The sequence below is a fragment of the Panulirus ornatus genome, chromosome 51 (genome assembly GCF_036320965.1).
Source record: "Panulirus ornatus isolate Po-2019 chromosome 51, ASM3632096v1, whole genome shotgun sequence".
Taxonomy (NCBI): domain Eukaryota; kingdom Metazoa; phylum Arthropoda; class Malacostraca; order Decapoda; family Palinuridae; genus Panulirus; species Panulirus ornatus.
In genome coordinates this window covers 8855942-8873404 of record NC_092274.1, presented here as the reverse complement: position 1 = coordinate 8873404, position 17463 = coordinate 8855942, and the positions used below count along the sequence as shown (strand labels likewise).

Below are 17463 nucleotides of genomic sequence, written 5' to 3'. Positions count from 1 at the left end.
ACACACTGCCCCACACTCAGGTACTCACACACTGCCCCACACTGAGGTACTCACATACTGCCCCACACTGAGGTACTCACATACTGCCCCACACTGAGGTACTCACACACTGCCCCACACTCAGGTACTCACATACTACCCCACACTGAGGTACTCACATACTGCCCCACACTGAGGTACTCACATACTGCCCCACACTGAGGTACTCACACACTGCCCCACACTGAGGTACTCACACACTGCCCCACACTGAGGTACTCACATACTGCCCCACACTGAGGTACTCACATACTGCCCCACACTCAGGTACTCACATACTGCCCCACACTGAGGTACTCACATACTGCCCCACGCTGAGGTACTCACACTGCCCCACACTGAGGTACTCACATACTGCCCCACACTGGGGTACTCACATACTGCCCCACACTGAGGTACTCACATACTGCCCCACACTGAGGTACTCACATACTGCCCCACACTGAGGTACTCACATACTGCCCCACACTGAGGTACTCACATACTGCCCCACACTGAGGTACTCACATACTGCCCCACACTGAGGTACTCACATACTGCCCCACACTGAGGTACTCACATACTGCCCCACACTGAGGTACTCACATACTGCCCCACACTGAGGTACTCACATACTGCCCCACACTGAGGTACTCACATACTGCCCCACACTGAGGTACTCACATACTGCCCCACACTGAGGTACTCACATACTGCCCCACACTGAGGTACTCACATACTGCCCCACACTGAGGTACTCACATACTGCCCCACACTGAGGTACTCACATACTGCCCCACACTGAGGTACTCACATACTGCCCCACACTGAGGTACTCACATACTGCCCCACACTGAGGTACTCACATACTGCCCCACACTGAGGTACTCACATACTGCCCCACACTGAGGTACTCACATACTGCCCCACACTGAGGTACTCACATACTGCCCCACACTGAGGTACTCACATACTGCCCCACACTGAGGTACTCACATACTGCCCCACACTGAGGTACTCACACACTGCCCCACACTGAGGTACTCACATACTGCCCCACACTGAGGTACTCACATACTGCCCCACACTGAGGTACTCACATACTGCCCCACACTGAGGTACTCACACACTGCCCCACACTGAGGTACTCACATACTGCCCCACACTGAGGTACTCACATACTGCCCCACACTCAGGTACTCACATACTGCCCCACACTCAGGTACTCACATACAGCCCCACACTGAGGTACTCACACACTGCCCCACACTGAGGTACTCACATACTGCCCCACACTGAGGTACTCACATACTGCCCCACACTGAGGTACTCACATACTGCCCCACACTGAGGTACTCACATACTGCCCCACACTGAGGTACTCACATACTGCCCCACACTGAGGTACTCACATACTGCCCCACACTGAGGTACTCACATACTGCCCCACACTGAGGTACTCACATACTGCCCCACACTGAGGTACTCACATACTGCCCCACACTGTATACCCCCTTCTGTTGCAGCAGACAGACACCACCACTGTACCTCCTTCTGTTGCAGCAGACAGACACCACCACTGTACCTCCTTCTGTTGCAGCAGACAGACACCACCACTGTACCTCCTTCTGTTGCAGCAGACAGACACCACCACTGTACCTCCTTCTGTTGCAGCAGACAGACACCACCACTGTACCTCCTTCTGTTGCAGCAGACAGACACCACCACTGTACCTCCTTCTGTTGCAGCAGACAGACACCACCACTGTACCTCCTTCTGTTGCAGCAGACAGACACCACCACTGTACCTCCTTCTGTTGCAGCAGACAGACACCACCACTGTACCTCCTTCTGTTGCAGCAGACAGACACCACCACTGTACCTCCTTCTGTTGCAGCAGACAGACACCACCACTGTACCTCCTTCTGTTGCAGCAGACAGACACCACCACTGTACCTCCTTCTGTTGCAGCAGACAGACACCACCACTGTACCTCCTTCTGTTGCAGCAGACAGACACCACCACTGTACCTCCTTCTGTTGCAGCAGACAGACACCACCACTGTACCTCCTTCTGTTGCAGCAGACAGACACCACCACTGTACCTCCTTCTGTTGCAGCAGACAGACACCACCACTGTACCTCCTTCTGTTGCAGCAGACAGACACCACCACTGTACCTCCTTCTGTTGCAGCAGACAGACACCACCACTGTACCTCCTTCTGTTGCAGCAGACAGACACCACCACTGTACCTCCTTCTGTTGCAGCAGACAGACACCACCACTGTACCTCCTTCTGTTGCAGCAGACAGACACCACCACTGTACCTCCTTCTGTTGCAGCAGACACACACCACCACTGTACCTCCTTCTGTTGCAGCAGACACACACCACCACTGTACCTCCTTCTGTTGCAGCAGACAGACACCACCACTGTACCTCCTTCTGTTGCAGCAGACAGACACCACCACTGTACCTCCTTCTGTTGCAGCAGACACACACCACCACTGTACCTCCTTCTGTTGCAGCAGACACACACCACCACTGTACCTCCTTCTGTTGCAGCAGACAGACACCACCACTGTACCTCCTTCTGTTGCAGCAGACAGACACCACCACTGTACCTCCTTCTGTTGCAGCAGACAGACACCACCACTGTACCTCCTTCTGTTGCAGCAGACAGACACCACCACTGTACCTCCTTCTGTTGCAGCAGACAGACACCACCACTGTACCTCCTTCTGTTGCAGCAGACAGACACCACCACTGTACCTCCTTCTGTTGCAGCAGACAGACACCACCACTGTACCTCCTTCTGTTGCAGCAGACAGACACCACCACTGTACCTCCTTCTGTTGCAGCAGACAGACACCACCACTGTACCTCCTTCTGTTGCAGCAGACAGACACCACCACTGTACCTCCTTCTGTTGCAGCAGACAGACACCACCACTGTACCTCCTTCTGTTGCAGCAGACAGACACCACCACTGTACCTCCTTCTGTTGCAGCAGACAGACACCACCACTGTACCTCCTTCTGTTGCAGCAGACAGACACCACCACTGTACCTCCTTCTGTTGCAGCAGACAGACACCACCACTGTACCTCCTTCTGTTGCAGCAGACAGACACCACCACTGTACCTCCTTCTGTTGCAGCAGACAGACACCACCACTGTACCTCCTTCTGTTGCAGCAGACAGACACCACCACTGTACCTCCTTCTGTTGCAGCAGACAGACACCACCACTGTACCTCCTTCTGTTGCAGCAGACAGACACCACCACTGTACCTCCTTCTGTTGCAGCAGACAGACACCACCACTGTACCTCCTTCTGTTGCAGCAGACAGACACCACCACTGTACCTCCTTCTGTTGCAGCAGACAGACACCACCACTGTACCTCCTTCTGTTGCAGCAGACAGACACCTCCACTGTACCTCCTTCTGTTGCAGCAGACAGACACCACCACTGTACCTCCTTCTGTTGCAGCAGACAGACACCACCACTGTACCTCCTTCTGTTGCAGCAGACAGACACCTCCACTGTACCTCCTTCTGTTGCAGCAGACAGACACCACCACTGTACCTCCTTCTGTTGCAGCAGACAGACACCACCACTGTACCTCCTTCTGTTGCAGCAGACAGACACCTCCACTGTACCTCCTTCTGTTGCAGCAGACAGACACCTCCACTGTACCTCCTTCTGTTGCAGCAGACAGACACCTCCACTGTACCTCCTTCTGTTGCAGCAGACAGACACCTCCACTGTACCTCCTTCTGTTGCAGCAGACAGACACCACCACTGTACCTCCTTCTGTTGCAGCAGACAGACACCACCACTGTACCTCCTTCTGTTGCAGCAGACAGACACCACCACTGTACCTCCTTCTGTTGCAGCAGACAGACACCTCCACTGTACCTCCTTCTGTTGCAGCAGACAGACACCACCACTGTACCTCCTTCTGTTGCAGCAGACAGACACCACCACTGTACCTCCTTCTGTTGCAGCAGACAGACACCACCACTGTACCTCCTTCTGTTGCAGCAGACAGACACCTCCACTGTACCTCCTTCTGTTGCAGCAGACAGACACCTCCACTGTACCTCCTTCTGTTGCAGCAGACAGACACCTCCACTGTACCTCCTTCTGTTGCAGCAGACAGACACCACCACTGTACCTCCTTCTGTTGCAGCAGACAGACACCTCCACTGTACCTCCTTCTGTTGCAGCAGACAGACACCTCCACTGTACCTCCTTCTGTTGCAGCAGACAGACACCACCACTGTACCTCCTTCTGTTGCAGCAGACAGACACCACCACTGTACCTCCTTCTGTTGCAGCAGACAGACACCTCCACTGTACCTCCTTCTGTTGCAGCAGACAGACACCTCCACTGTACCTCCTTCTGTTGCAGCAGACAGACACCTCCACTGTACCTCCTTCTGTTGCAGCAGACAGACACCTCCACTGTACCTCCTTCTGTTGCAGCAGACAGACACCTCCACTGTACCTCCTTCTGTTGCAGCAGACAGACACCTCCACTGTACCTCCTTCTGTTGCAGCAGACAGACACCTCCACTGTACCTCCTTCTGTTGCAGCAGACAGACACCTCCACTGTACCTCCTTCTGTTGCAGCAGACAGACACCACCACTGTACCTCCTTCTGTTGCAGCAGACAGACACCACCACTGTACCTCCTTCTGTTGCAGCAGACAGACACCACCACTGTACCTCCTTCTGTTGCAGCAGACAGACACCACCACTGTACCTCCTTCTGTTGCAGCAGACAGACACCACCACTGTACCTCCTTCTGTTGCAGCAGACAGACACCACCACTGTACCTCCTTCTGTTGCAGCAGACAGACACCACCACTGTACCTCCTTCTGTTGCAGCAGACAGACACCACCACTGTACCTCCTTCTGTTGCAGCAGACAGACACCACCACTGTACCTCCTTCTGTTGCAGCAGACAGACACCACCACTGTACCTCCTTCTGTTGCAGCAGACAGACACCACCACTGTACCTCCTTCTGTTGCAGCAGACAGACACCACCACTGTACCTCCTTCTGTTGCAGCAGACAGACACCACCACTGTACCTCCTTCTGTTGCAGCAGACACACACCACCACTGTACCTCCTTCTGTTGCAGCAGACACACACCACCACTGTACCTCCTTCTGTTGCAGCAGACAAACACCACCTGTACCTCCTTCTGTTGCAGCAGACACACACCACCACTGTACCTCCTTCTGTTGCAGCAGACACACACCACCACTGTACCTCCTTCTGTTGCAGCAGACAGACACCACCACTGTACCTCCTTCTGTTGCAGCAGACACACACCACCACTGTACCTCCTTCTGTTGCAGCAGACAGACACCACCACTGTACCTCCTTCTGTTGCAGCAGACAGACATCACCACTGTACCTCCTTCTGTTGCAGCAGACACACACCACCACTGTACCTCCTTCTGTTGCAGCAGACAGACACCTCCACTGTACCTCCTTCTGTTGCAGCAGACAGACACCTCCACTGTACCTCCTTCTGTTGCAGCAGACAGACACCACCACTGTACCTCCTTCTGTTGCAGCAGACAGACACCTCCACTGTACCTCCTTCTGTTGCAGCAGACAGACACCTCCACTGTACCTCCTTCTGTTGCAGCAGACAGACACCTCCACTGTACCTCCTTCTGTTGCAGCAGACACACACCACCACTGTACCTCCTTCTGTTGCAGCAGACAGACACCACAACTGTACCTCCTTCAGCCGCTGCAGTTCCTGCCTCATGAGGTAGTCCACCTGACGACGCATCTCACGCTCCACCCTGGCTCGCTCCTCCACCTCGATCATATCTCCCTCAGGCCGCTCCTCGGGGTTCTCCTCCACCGGTCGTAATGACCACACGTCTGTAGGGGGAAGATCAACACACGTCTGTAGGGGGAAGATCAACACACGTCTGTAGGGGGAAGACCAACACACGTCTGTAGGGGGAAGACCAACACACGTCTGTAGGGGGAAGATCAACACACGTCTGTAGGGGGAAGACCAACACACGTCTGTAGGGGGAAGACCAACACACGTCTGTAGGGGGAAGACCAACACACGTCTGTAGGGGGAAGATCAACACACGTCTGTAGGGGGAAGATCAACACACGTCTGTAGGGGGAAGACCAACACACGTCTGTAGGGGGAAGACCAACACACGTCTGTAGGGGGAAGACCAACACACGTCTGTAGGGGGAAGACCAACACACGTCTGTAGGGGGAAGATCAACACACGTCTGTAGGGGGAAGACCAACACACGTCTGTAGGGGGAAGACCAACACACATCTGTAGGGGGAAGATCAACACACGTCTGTAGGGGGAAGACCAGCACACGTCTGTAGCGGGAAGACCAACACACGTCTGTAGGGGGAAGACCAACACACGTCTGTAGGGGGAAGACCAACACACGTCTGTAGGGGGAAGACCAACACACGTCTGTAGGGGGAAGACCAACACACGTCTGTAGGGGGAAGACCAGCACACGTCTGTAGGGGGAAGACCAGCACACATCTGTAGGGGGAAGACCAGCACACGTCTGTAGGGGGAAGACCAACACACGTCTGTAGGGGGAAGACCAACACACGTCTGTAGGGGGAAGACCAACACACGTCTGTAGGGGAAGACCAGCACACGTCTGTAGGGGGAAGACCAACACACGTCTGTAGGGGGAAGACCAACACACGTCTGTAGGGGGAAGACCAACACACGTCTGTAGGGGAAGACCAGCACACGTCTGTAGGGGGAAGACCAACACACGTCTGTAGGGGGAAGACCAACACACGTCTGTAGGGGGAAGACCAACACACGTCTGTAGGGGGAAGACCAGCACACGTCTGTAGGGGGAAGACCAACACACGTCTGTAGGGGGAAGACCAACACACATCTGTAGGGGGAAGACCAACACACGTCTGTAGGGGGAAGACCAGCACACATCTGTAGGGGGAAGACCAGCACACATCTGTAGGGGGAAGACCAACACACGTCTGTAGGGGGAAGATCATTACATGTTGTACTATCCCTTACCCAGGTAACAGAAGGACAGGTTGTACTATCCCTTACCCTGGTAACAGAAGGATAAGTTGTACTATCCCTTACCCTGGTAACAAAAAGGCAGGTTGTACTATCCCTTACCCTGGTAACAGAAGGATAGGTTGTACTATCCCTTACCCTGGTAACAGAAGGACAGGTTGTACTATCCCTTACCCTGGTAACAGAAGGACAGGTTGTACTATCCCTTACCCTAGTAACAGAAGGACAGGTTGTACTATCCCTTACCCTGGTAACAGAAGGACAGGTTGTACTATCCCTTACCCTGGTAACAGAAGGACAGGTTGTACTATCCCTTACCCTGGTAACAGAAGAACAGGTGTACTATCCCTTACCCTGGTAACAGAAGGACAGGTTGTACTATCCTTTACCCTGGTAACAGAAGGACAGGTTGTACTATCCCTTACCCTGGTAACAGAAGGACAGGTTGTACTATCCCTTACCCTGGTAACAGAAGGACAGGTTGCACTATCCCTTACCCTGGTAACAGAAGGATAGGTTGTACTATCCCTTACCCCGGTAACAAAAAGGCAGGTTGTACTATCCCTTACCCTGGTAACAGAAGGATAGGTTGTACTATCCCTTACCCTGGTAACAGAAAGGCAGGTTGTACTATCCCTTACCCTGGTAACAGAAGGATAGGTTGTACTATCCCTTACCCTGGTAACAGAAAGGCAGGTTGTACTATCCCTTACCCTGGTAACAGAAGGACAGGTGTACTATCCCTTACCCTGGTAACAGAAGGACAGGTTGTACTATCCCTTACCCTGGTAACAGAAGGTCAGGTTGTACTATGCCTTACCCTGGTAACAGAAGGATAGGTTGTACTATCCCTTACCCTGGTAACAGAAAGGCAGGTTGTACTATCCCTTACCCTGGTAACAGAAGGATAGATGTACTATCCCTTACCCTGATAACAGAAGGACAGGTTGTACTATCCCTTACCCTGGTAACAGAAGGATAGGTTGTACTATCCCTTACCCTGGTAACAGAAGGACAGGTTGTACTATCCCTTACCCTGGTAACAGAAGGATAGGTGTACTATCCCTTACCCTGGTAACAGAAGGACAGGTTGTACTATCCCTTACCCTGGTAACAGAAGGATAGGTTGTACTATCCCTTACCCTGGTAACAGAAGGACAGGTGTACTATCCCTTACCCTGGTAACAGAAGGACAGGTTGTACTATCCCTTACCCTGGTAACAGAAGGATAGGTTGTACTATCCCTTACCCTGGTAACAGAAGGATAGGTTGTACTATCCCTTACCCTGGTAACAGAAGGACAGGTTGTACTATCCCTTACCCTGGTAACAGAAGGACAGGTTGTACTATCCCTTACCCTGGTAACAGAAGGATAGGTGTACTATCCCTTACCCTGGTAACAGAAGGACAGGTTGTACTATGCCTTACCCTGGTAACAGAAGGATAGGTTGTACTATCCCTTACCCTGGTAACAAAAGGACAGGTGTACTATCCCTTACCCTGGTAACAGAAGGACAGGTTGTACTATCCCTTACCCTGGTAACAGAAGGACAGGTGTACTATCCCTTACCCTGGTAACAGAAGGATAGGTTGTACTATCCCTTACCCTGGTAACAGAAGGACAGGTTGTACTATCCCTTACCCTGGTAACAGAAGGATAGGTTGTACTATCCCTTACCCTGGTAACAGAAGGATAGGTTGTACTATCCCTTACCCTGGTAACAGAAAGACAGGTTGTGACTAACCCTTACCCTGGTACAGAAGGACAGGTTGTACTATCCCTTACCCTCGATCACGAAGGACAGGGTTTGTACTATCCCTTCCCTATGGTACAGAAGGACAGGTTGTCCTATCCTTACCCATGGTACAGAAGGGACAGGTTTGTACTATACCTTACCCTGGTAACAGCAGGACAGGTTGTACTATCCCTTACCTGGTAACAGCAGGACCGGAAGTACTCTCCCTTACCCTGGTAACAGAAGGGACAGGTCGTACTCTCCCATACCCTGGTAACCGGAAAGGACAGGTTGTACTATCCCTTCCCCTGGTAACAGACGGACAGGTTGTACTATCCCTTACCCTTGGTAAACAGAAGGACTAGGTGGTACTATCCCTTACCCTGGTAACAGAAGGATCAGGTTGAACTCTCCCTTACCCTGGTAACAGAAGACTAGGTTGACAATACCCTTACCCTGGTAACAGAAGGACAGGGTTACTAATCCTTACCCTGAGTCACAGAAGACGGTAGTACTATCCCTTACCACTAGGTAACAGGGAAGGATAGGGGGGGGAAAGGACAGGTTGTACTATCCCATACCCTGGAAACAAGACGGATAGGTTGTACTATCCCTTACCTGTAACAGAAGGAAGGTTGTACTATCCCTTACCCTGGTAACAGAAGATAGGTTGTACTATCCCTTACCCTGGTAACAGAAGGACAGGTTGTACTATCCCTTACCCTGGTAACAAAAGGATAGGTTGTACTATCCCTTACCCTGGTAATAGAAGGACAGGTGTACTATCCCTTACCCTGGTAACAGAAGGATAGGTTGTACTATCCCTTACCCTGGTAACAGAAGGATAGGTTGTACTATCCCTTACCCTGGTAACAGAAGGACAGGTGTACTATCCCTTACCCTGGTAACAGAAGGATAGGTTGTACTATCCCTTACCCTGGTAACAGAAGGACAGGTGTACTATCCCTTACCCTGGTAACAGAAGGATAGGTTGTACTATCCCTTACCCTGGTAACAGAAGGATAGGTTGTACTATCCCTTACCCTGGTAACAGAAGGATAGGTTGTACTATCCCTTACCCTGGTATTGGTCGCAGGCGGCCTGGATGTCGGCTAGGAAGGTGGATGGTTTCAAGGTGATGGATCGCTCTTCTTCTTCCTTCTTCTTCTTCTGTTTGGCCAGTTCCCTGGAACGCTCCCTCTCGCTCTGAGGGATCCCAACTCCAAATGTTTACTCCAACAACACTTGAATGTTTACTCCAACAACACTTGAATGTTTACTCCAACAACACGTGAATGGACTCCAACAACACTTGAATGTTTACTCCAACAACACTTGAATGGACTCCAACAACACTTGAATGTTTACTCCAACAACACTTGAATGGTTATAGAATTATTTGCCACAAACACACAGCAATTATCACACCATAACCAGATGTATATATTATTATTATTATTATTATTATTATCATTATACTTTGTGGCTGTCTCCCGCGTTAGCGAGGTAGCGCAAGGAAACAGACGAGAGAATGGTCCACTCACCCACATACACATGTATATACATACACGTCCACACACACACATACCTATACATTTCAAAGTATACATATATATACATACAGACATATACATATATACACATGTACATAATTCATACTTGCTGCCTTCATTCATTCCCGTCGCTACCCCGTCACATTTGAAATAACAACCCCCTCCCCCCACATGCGCGCGAGGCAGCGCTAGAAAAAGACAACAAAGGCCACATTCGTTCACACTCAGCCTCTAGCTGTCATGTATAGTGCACCGAAACCACAGCTCCCTTTCCACATCCAGGCCCCACAAAACTTTCCATGGTTTACCCCAGACGCTTCACATGCCCTGGTTCAATCCATTGACAGCACGTCGTCCCCGGTATACCACACCGTTCCAATTCACTCTTTTCCTTGCACGCCTTTCACCCTCCTGCATGTTCAGGCCTCGACCGCTCAAAATCTTTTTCAGTCCATCCTTCCACCTCCAATTTGGTCTCCCACTTCTCCTCGTTCCCTCCACCTCTGACACACATATCCTCTTTGTCAATCTTTCCTCACTCATTCTCTCCATATGACCAAACCATTTCAACACACCCTCTTCTGCTCTCTCAACCACACTTTTTATTTCCACACGTCTCTCTTACCCTTTCATTACTTACTCGATCAAACCACCTCACACCACACATTGTCCTCAAACATCTCATTTCCAACACATCCACCCTCCTCCACACAACCCTATCTATAGCCCACGCCTAGCAACTATATATCATTGTTGGAACCACTATTCCTTCAAACATACCCATTTTTGCTTTTCGAGATAATGTTCTCGCCTTCCACACATTCTTCAATGCTCCCAGAACCTTCGCCCCCTCCCTCACCCTGTGACTCACTTCCACTTCCATGGTTCCATCCGCTGCCAAATCCACTCTCAGATATCTAAAACACTTCACTTCCTCCAGTTTTTCTCCATTCGAACTTACCTCCCACTTGACTTGTCCCTCAACCCTACTGTACCTAATATCCTTGCTCTTATTCACATTTACTCGCAGCTTTCTTCTTTCACACACTTTACCAAACTCAGTCACCAGCTTCTGCAGTTTCTCACCCGAATCAGCCACCAGCGATGTATCATCAGCGAACAACTGACTCACTTCCCAAGCTCTCTCATCCACAACAGACTGCATACTTGCCCCTCTCTCTAAAACTCTTGCATTCACCTCCCTAACAACCCCATCCATAAACAAATTAAACAACCATGGAGACATCACACACCCCTGCCACAAACCTACATTCACTGAGAACCAATCATTTCCTCTCTTCCTACTCGTACAAATGCCTTACATCCTCGATAAAAACTTTTCACTGCTTATATATATATATATATATATATATATATATATATATATATATATATATATATATATATATATATATATATATATATATATATATATATATATGTATATTGTTGACAACCACGAGTAAAATGAAATACCGTAAGTTTCTAAGTGCACTTTCGTGTAATGATCACATCATCAGGGGAGACACAAGAATGAGATAGAAGACTTCGATCAGTCAGTTGATATACAAGGTAGAGACGTTACCAGATGGTGGTGTTCGAGTCTGGCATTATGCCTGTCATAAAATTTTTATGATGTGGACAAGAAAGGAAACTGTTTACAAATTTTGCTTACGACAAATCTATCAAGTTAGTATACAACTTCACGAATATCAGTGTTACTATTCTTTGTGCATCTAGTATGTGAAGACTCCTCAAATGTATATATATTTCTCGTGGTAAAGAAGTCACAGTCAATAACTAAATTAGCGTTACTCCAGTCAATTTTTAACGTGATTAAACAAGGCATTGGATTCTTGTCCCGTTCTTATATTATATTTATGTTGCTTCTTACCACTCTGCCCAAAACAAAACTTATCACAGTTTTTACATGAGACTCTGTAAACACATCCTGCAGAATTTCCTGGCGAGTTTTTGGTCCGAACATTCTTTATAGTGCTTTTATTGCTGAAAGTTACATGTACATTAAAGGATTTAAGCAACATGGAAAATAATGTGAAATTATTATTAAAAGGGAGAACTAAAAGATTCTTGGTGTCAATGGGAGGTTTGGGTTCAACTCAATAAGATGAATTCTTTGCTAACTTAAGGGATTTATCAATGAAAGATCTAGGGGACTTTAACTTAGATCCAATAGAATATATCTTCTCAAACTCATCATCAATAAACTCTGGACTGCAAATACGTAATGCCCTAAGGAACATAAATTGAAATGATGATAATCTAACTCTGTCGTGTTGAGATGAGTAATAATGGATATATGAGCACACATTGGTGGGTTTTCTGTCTGCTAAACTTAAACTTGTTTCCTTGTCTATGGATCATGCAATCTATTAATGGTAACATACCATTATTTTCCTCTTCCACAGTAAAGTCAATGGAAGATACTAAATTGTTAAGTAAGGGAAGAAATGCGTGTACATTTTCGTGTGTTGGCCAGACACAACGAACATCATCTACATACCTTAACCAAATTACATTAGAAGGTAAGATATCCTTTAGTAATTTTGTTTCAAAGAATTTCATATAAAGATTACTTAGTACAGGTGAAAGAGGGTAACCCATCGCCATACCCAATATTTGAGGATAACATTCTCCATTAAACTGGAATACTTTATACACAATTTTTATCAATTCATTAAAAACAGAATTTAAAACAGTTACATGAATATTATCCAATACATTAAATAAATATTCTAAAAGGTCATCAACTGGAACTTTTGTGAACAGTGAGGAAACATCAAAGCTAACAAGTTTGACATCAAAATGAACATTGATATCATTAATCTTGTTAAGTAAATCTACATTGTTCATGATATTATAATTTGATATCATACCTCATGTGTTATGATAAGACCACATATATGGCAGTGAAGTAGTGGAAGAATGATGTTAATATTTTGATAAGAGAACCATTATCTTTCAACAACAACTTGACTTCTTTATCAAAATGAGAATTAACTGCTTCCAGAGAATTTCTACCTAGTTGAAAGTATGTTTTGTCATCATATAAATGGTCATTCATATTTAATGAATAATGAACTTTGTCCAGAATCATAACTGAGTTATCTGCTTTCGTCATACGTAGTGCCTTATCTGTCTTCACATTATTAATATGACTGATGAATAATGGATATATGACACATTGTCATAACACTATACCTTTACTAATGTTCATTTCATCGTTAGACAATTTACTGTACGTTTTCCAAATCACAAATTGATCTTGTAATATCAACACAGTTAACTTCGTTGTGTGATCAAACAAAACGTATAACATAGGTAAGAAAGCACAAAGAATCCTTGTCAAGTTGTCTATTGGAAAGTTTCATCACAAAGGAAAGGTTTGTGTTGTTAGTCCAGTCACACCTTAATCCTGTTAAACAGTAGTTTAACATGAGGTTTTTCCATTTGCTTAAATCCTTTAATGTATATGTAGCCTTCAGCCACATATACATGTGGCTGAAGGCTACATGTATATGTGGCTGGTATAAAAAATATCTTCATCAAAATCTCATAAAAAAAAAAAAATTCTGCAGGATATGTTTACAGATTCCCTTGTAAAAGCTGTAATATGTTTCATTTTGGGTAGACTGGTTAGGATCTTTCTATTTAGACTTAAGCAACATAAATATAGTATAAGAACGGGACAAGAATCAAATGTTCTGTTTAATCACGTTAAAAATGATGGCCATTGTATTGACTGGAATAACGTTAATTTAGTTATCAATTATAATTCTTCTATTATTCTATTATTGAATACCCAAAGAATTGTAACATTGATATTAGTGAAGGTCTGTATTTGACAGCTTTGTCGTAAGCAAAATTTGTAAACAATTCACTTTCTTATCCACATGATGCCAGACTCGAACACCACCAGCCCGAACACCATCAACCCGAACACCACCAACCCGAACACCACCAACCCGAACACCACCAGCCCGAACACCACCAACCCGAACACCATCAACCCGAACACCATCAACCCGAACACCACCAGCCCGAACACCACCAACCCGAACACCATCAACCCGAACACCATCAACCCGAACACCACCAGCCCGAACACCACCAACCCGAACACCACCAACCCGAACACCATCAACCCGAACACCACCAGCCCGAACACCATCAACCCGAACACCACCAACCCGAACACCACCAACCCGAACACCACCAACCCGAACACCATCAACCCGAACACCATCAACCCGAACACCACCAGCCTGAACACCATCAACCCGAACACCACCAGCCCGAACACCATCAACCCGAACACCACCAACCCGAACACCACCAACCCGAACACCACCAACCCGAACACCACCAACCCGAACACCATCAACCCGAACACCACCAGTCTGAACACCATCAACCTGAACACCACCAACCCGAACACCATCAACCCGAACACCACCAACCCGAACACCACCAGCCCGAACACCATCAACCTGAACACCACCAACCCGAACACCATCAACCCGAACACCACCAGCCCGAACACCATCAACCTGAACACCACCAACCCGAACACCACCAACCCGAACACCATCAACCCGCACACCATCAACCCGAACACCACCAACCCGAACACTATCAACCCGAACACCATCAACCCGAACACCATCAACCCGAACACCACCAGCCCGAACACCATCAACCCGAACACCATCAACCCGAACACCACCAGCCTGAACACGATCAACCCGAACACCACCAACCCGAACACCACCAACCCGAACACCATCAACCCGAACACCACCAACCCGAACACCATCAACCCGAACACCATCAACCTGAACACCACCAACCCGAACACCATCAACCCGAACACCATCAACCTGAACACCACCAACCCGAACACCATCAACCCGAACACCACCAACCCGAACACCACCAACCCGAACACCACCAGCCCGAACACCATCAACCCGAACACCACCAACCCGAACACCACCAGCCCGAACACCACCAACCCGAACACCACCAACCCGAACACCACCAACCCGAACACCATCAACCCGAACACCACCAACCCGAACACCACCAGCCCGAACACCACCAGCCCGAACACCACCAACCCGAACACCATCAACCCGAACACCATCAACCCGAACACCACCAACCCGAACACCATCAACCCGAACACCACCAGCCCGAACACCACCAACCCGAACACCATCAACCCGAACACCATCAACCCGAACACCACCAACCCGAACACCATCAACCCGAACACCATCAACCTGAACACCACCAACCCGAACACCATCAACCCGAACACCATCAACCTGAACACCACCAACCCGAACACCATCAACCCGAACACCATCAACCTGAACACCACCAACCCGAACACCATCAACCCGAACACCACCAACCCGAACACCACCAGCCCGAACACCATCAACCCGAACACCACCAACCCGAACACCATCAACCCGAATACCATCAACCCGAACACCACCAACCCGAACACCATCAACCCGAACACCATCAACCCGAACACCATCAACCCGAACACCACCAACCCGAACACCACCAGCCCGAACACCACCAACCCGAACACCATCAACCCGAACACCACCAACCCGAACACCACCAACCCGAACACCACCAACCCGAACACCATCAACCCGAACACCATCAACCCGAACACCACCAACCCGAACACCATCAACCCGAACACCATCAACCCGAACACCACCAGCCCGAACACCATCAACCCGAACACCATCAACCCGAACACCATCAACCCGAACACCATCAACCCGAACACCACCAGCCCGAACACCACCAACCCGAACACCATCAACCCGAACACCATCAACCCGAACACCATCAACCCGAACACCATCAACCCGAACACCACCAGCCTGAACACCATCAACCCGAACACCACCAACCCGAACACCACCAACCCGAACACCATCAACCCGAACACCATCAACCCGAACACCACCAACCCGAACACCATCAACCCGAACACCATCAACCTGAACACCACCAACCCGAACACCATCAACCCGAACACCATCAACCTGAACACCACCAACCCGAACACCACCAGCCCGAACACCATCAACCCGAACACCACCAACCCGAACACCACCAGCCCGAACACCACCAACCCGAACACCACCAACCCGAACACCACCAACCCGAACACCATCAACCCGAACACCATCAACCCGAACACCACCAACCCGAACACCACCAGCCCGAACACCACCAGCCCGAACACCACCAACCCGAACACCATCAACCCGAACACCATCAACCCGAACACCACCAACCCGAACACCATCAACCCGAACACCATCAACCTGAACACCACCAACCCGAACACCATCAACCCGAACACCATCAACCTGAACACCACCAACCCGAACACCATCAACCCGAACACCATCAACCCGAACACCACCAACCCGAACACCACCAACCCGAACACCATCAACCCGAACACCATCAACCAGAACACCACCAACCCGAACACCACCAACCCGAACACCATCAACCCGAACACCATCAACCCGAACACCACCAACCTGAACACCATCAACCCGAACACCATCAACCTGAACACCATCAACCCGAACACCATCAACCCGAACACCATCAACCCGAACACCATCAACCTGAACACCACCAACCCGAACACCATCAACCCGAACACCACCAGCCTGAACACCACCAACCCGAACACCATCAACCCGAACACCACCAGCCTGAACACCACCAACCCGAACACCATCAACCCGAACACCATCAACCCGAACACCACCAACCCGAACACCATCAACCCGAACACCACCAACCCGAACACCATCAACCTGAACACCACCAACCCGAACACCATCAACCCGAACACCATCAACCCGAACACCACCAACCCGAACACCATCAACCTGAACACCATCAACCCGAACACCATCAACCCGAACACCATCAACCCGAACACCATCAACCTGAACACCACCAACCCGAACACCATCAACCCGAACACCACCA

At 49.1% G+C, this 17463-nt stretch overlaps 1 protein-coding gene across 1 annotated transcript in view; it reads right to left on the bottom strand.

Annotated features, from left to right (window-relative positions):
• The window catches only part of LOC139764750 (IQ and AAA domain-containing protein 1-like), a 118619-nt gene that overhangs the window by 51256 nt on the left and 49900 nt on the right, over positions 1 to 17463 (bottom strand). The window contains exons 8-9 of the mRNA XM_071691614.1: positions 9916 to 10042; positions 5783 to 5931 (exon numbers count right to left, since the gene is read on the bottom strand). Coding sequence (XP_071547715.1) covers positions 5783 to 5931; positions 9916 to 10042 — 276 coding nt within the window. The remainder of the gene's footprint in view (positions 1 to 5782; positions 5932 to 9915; positions 10043 to 17463) is intronic.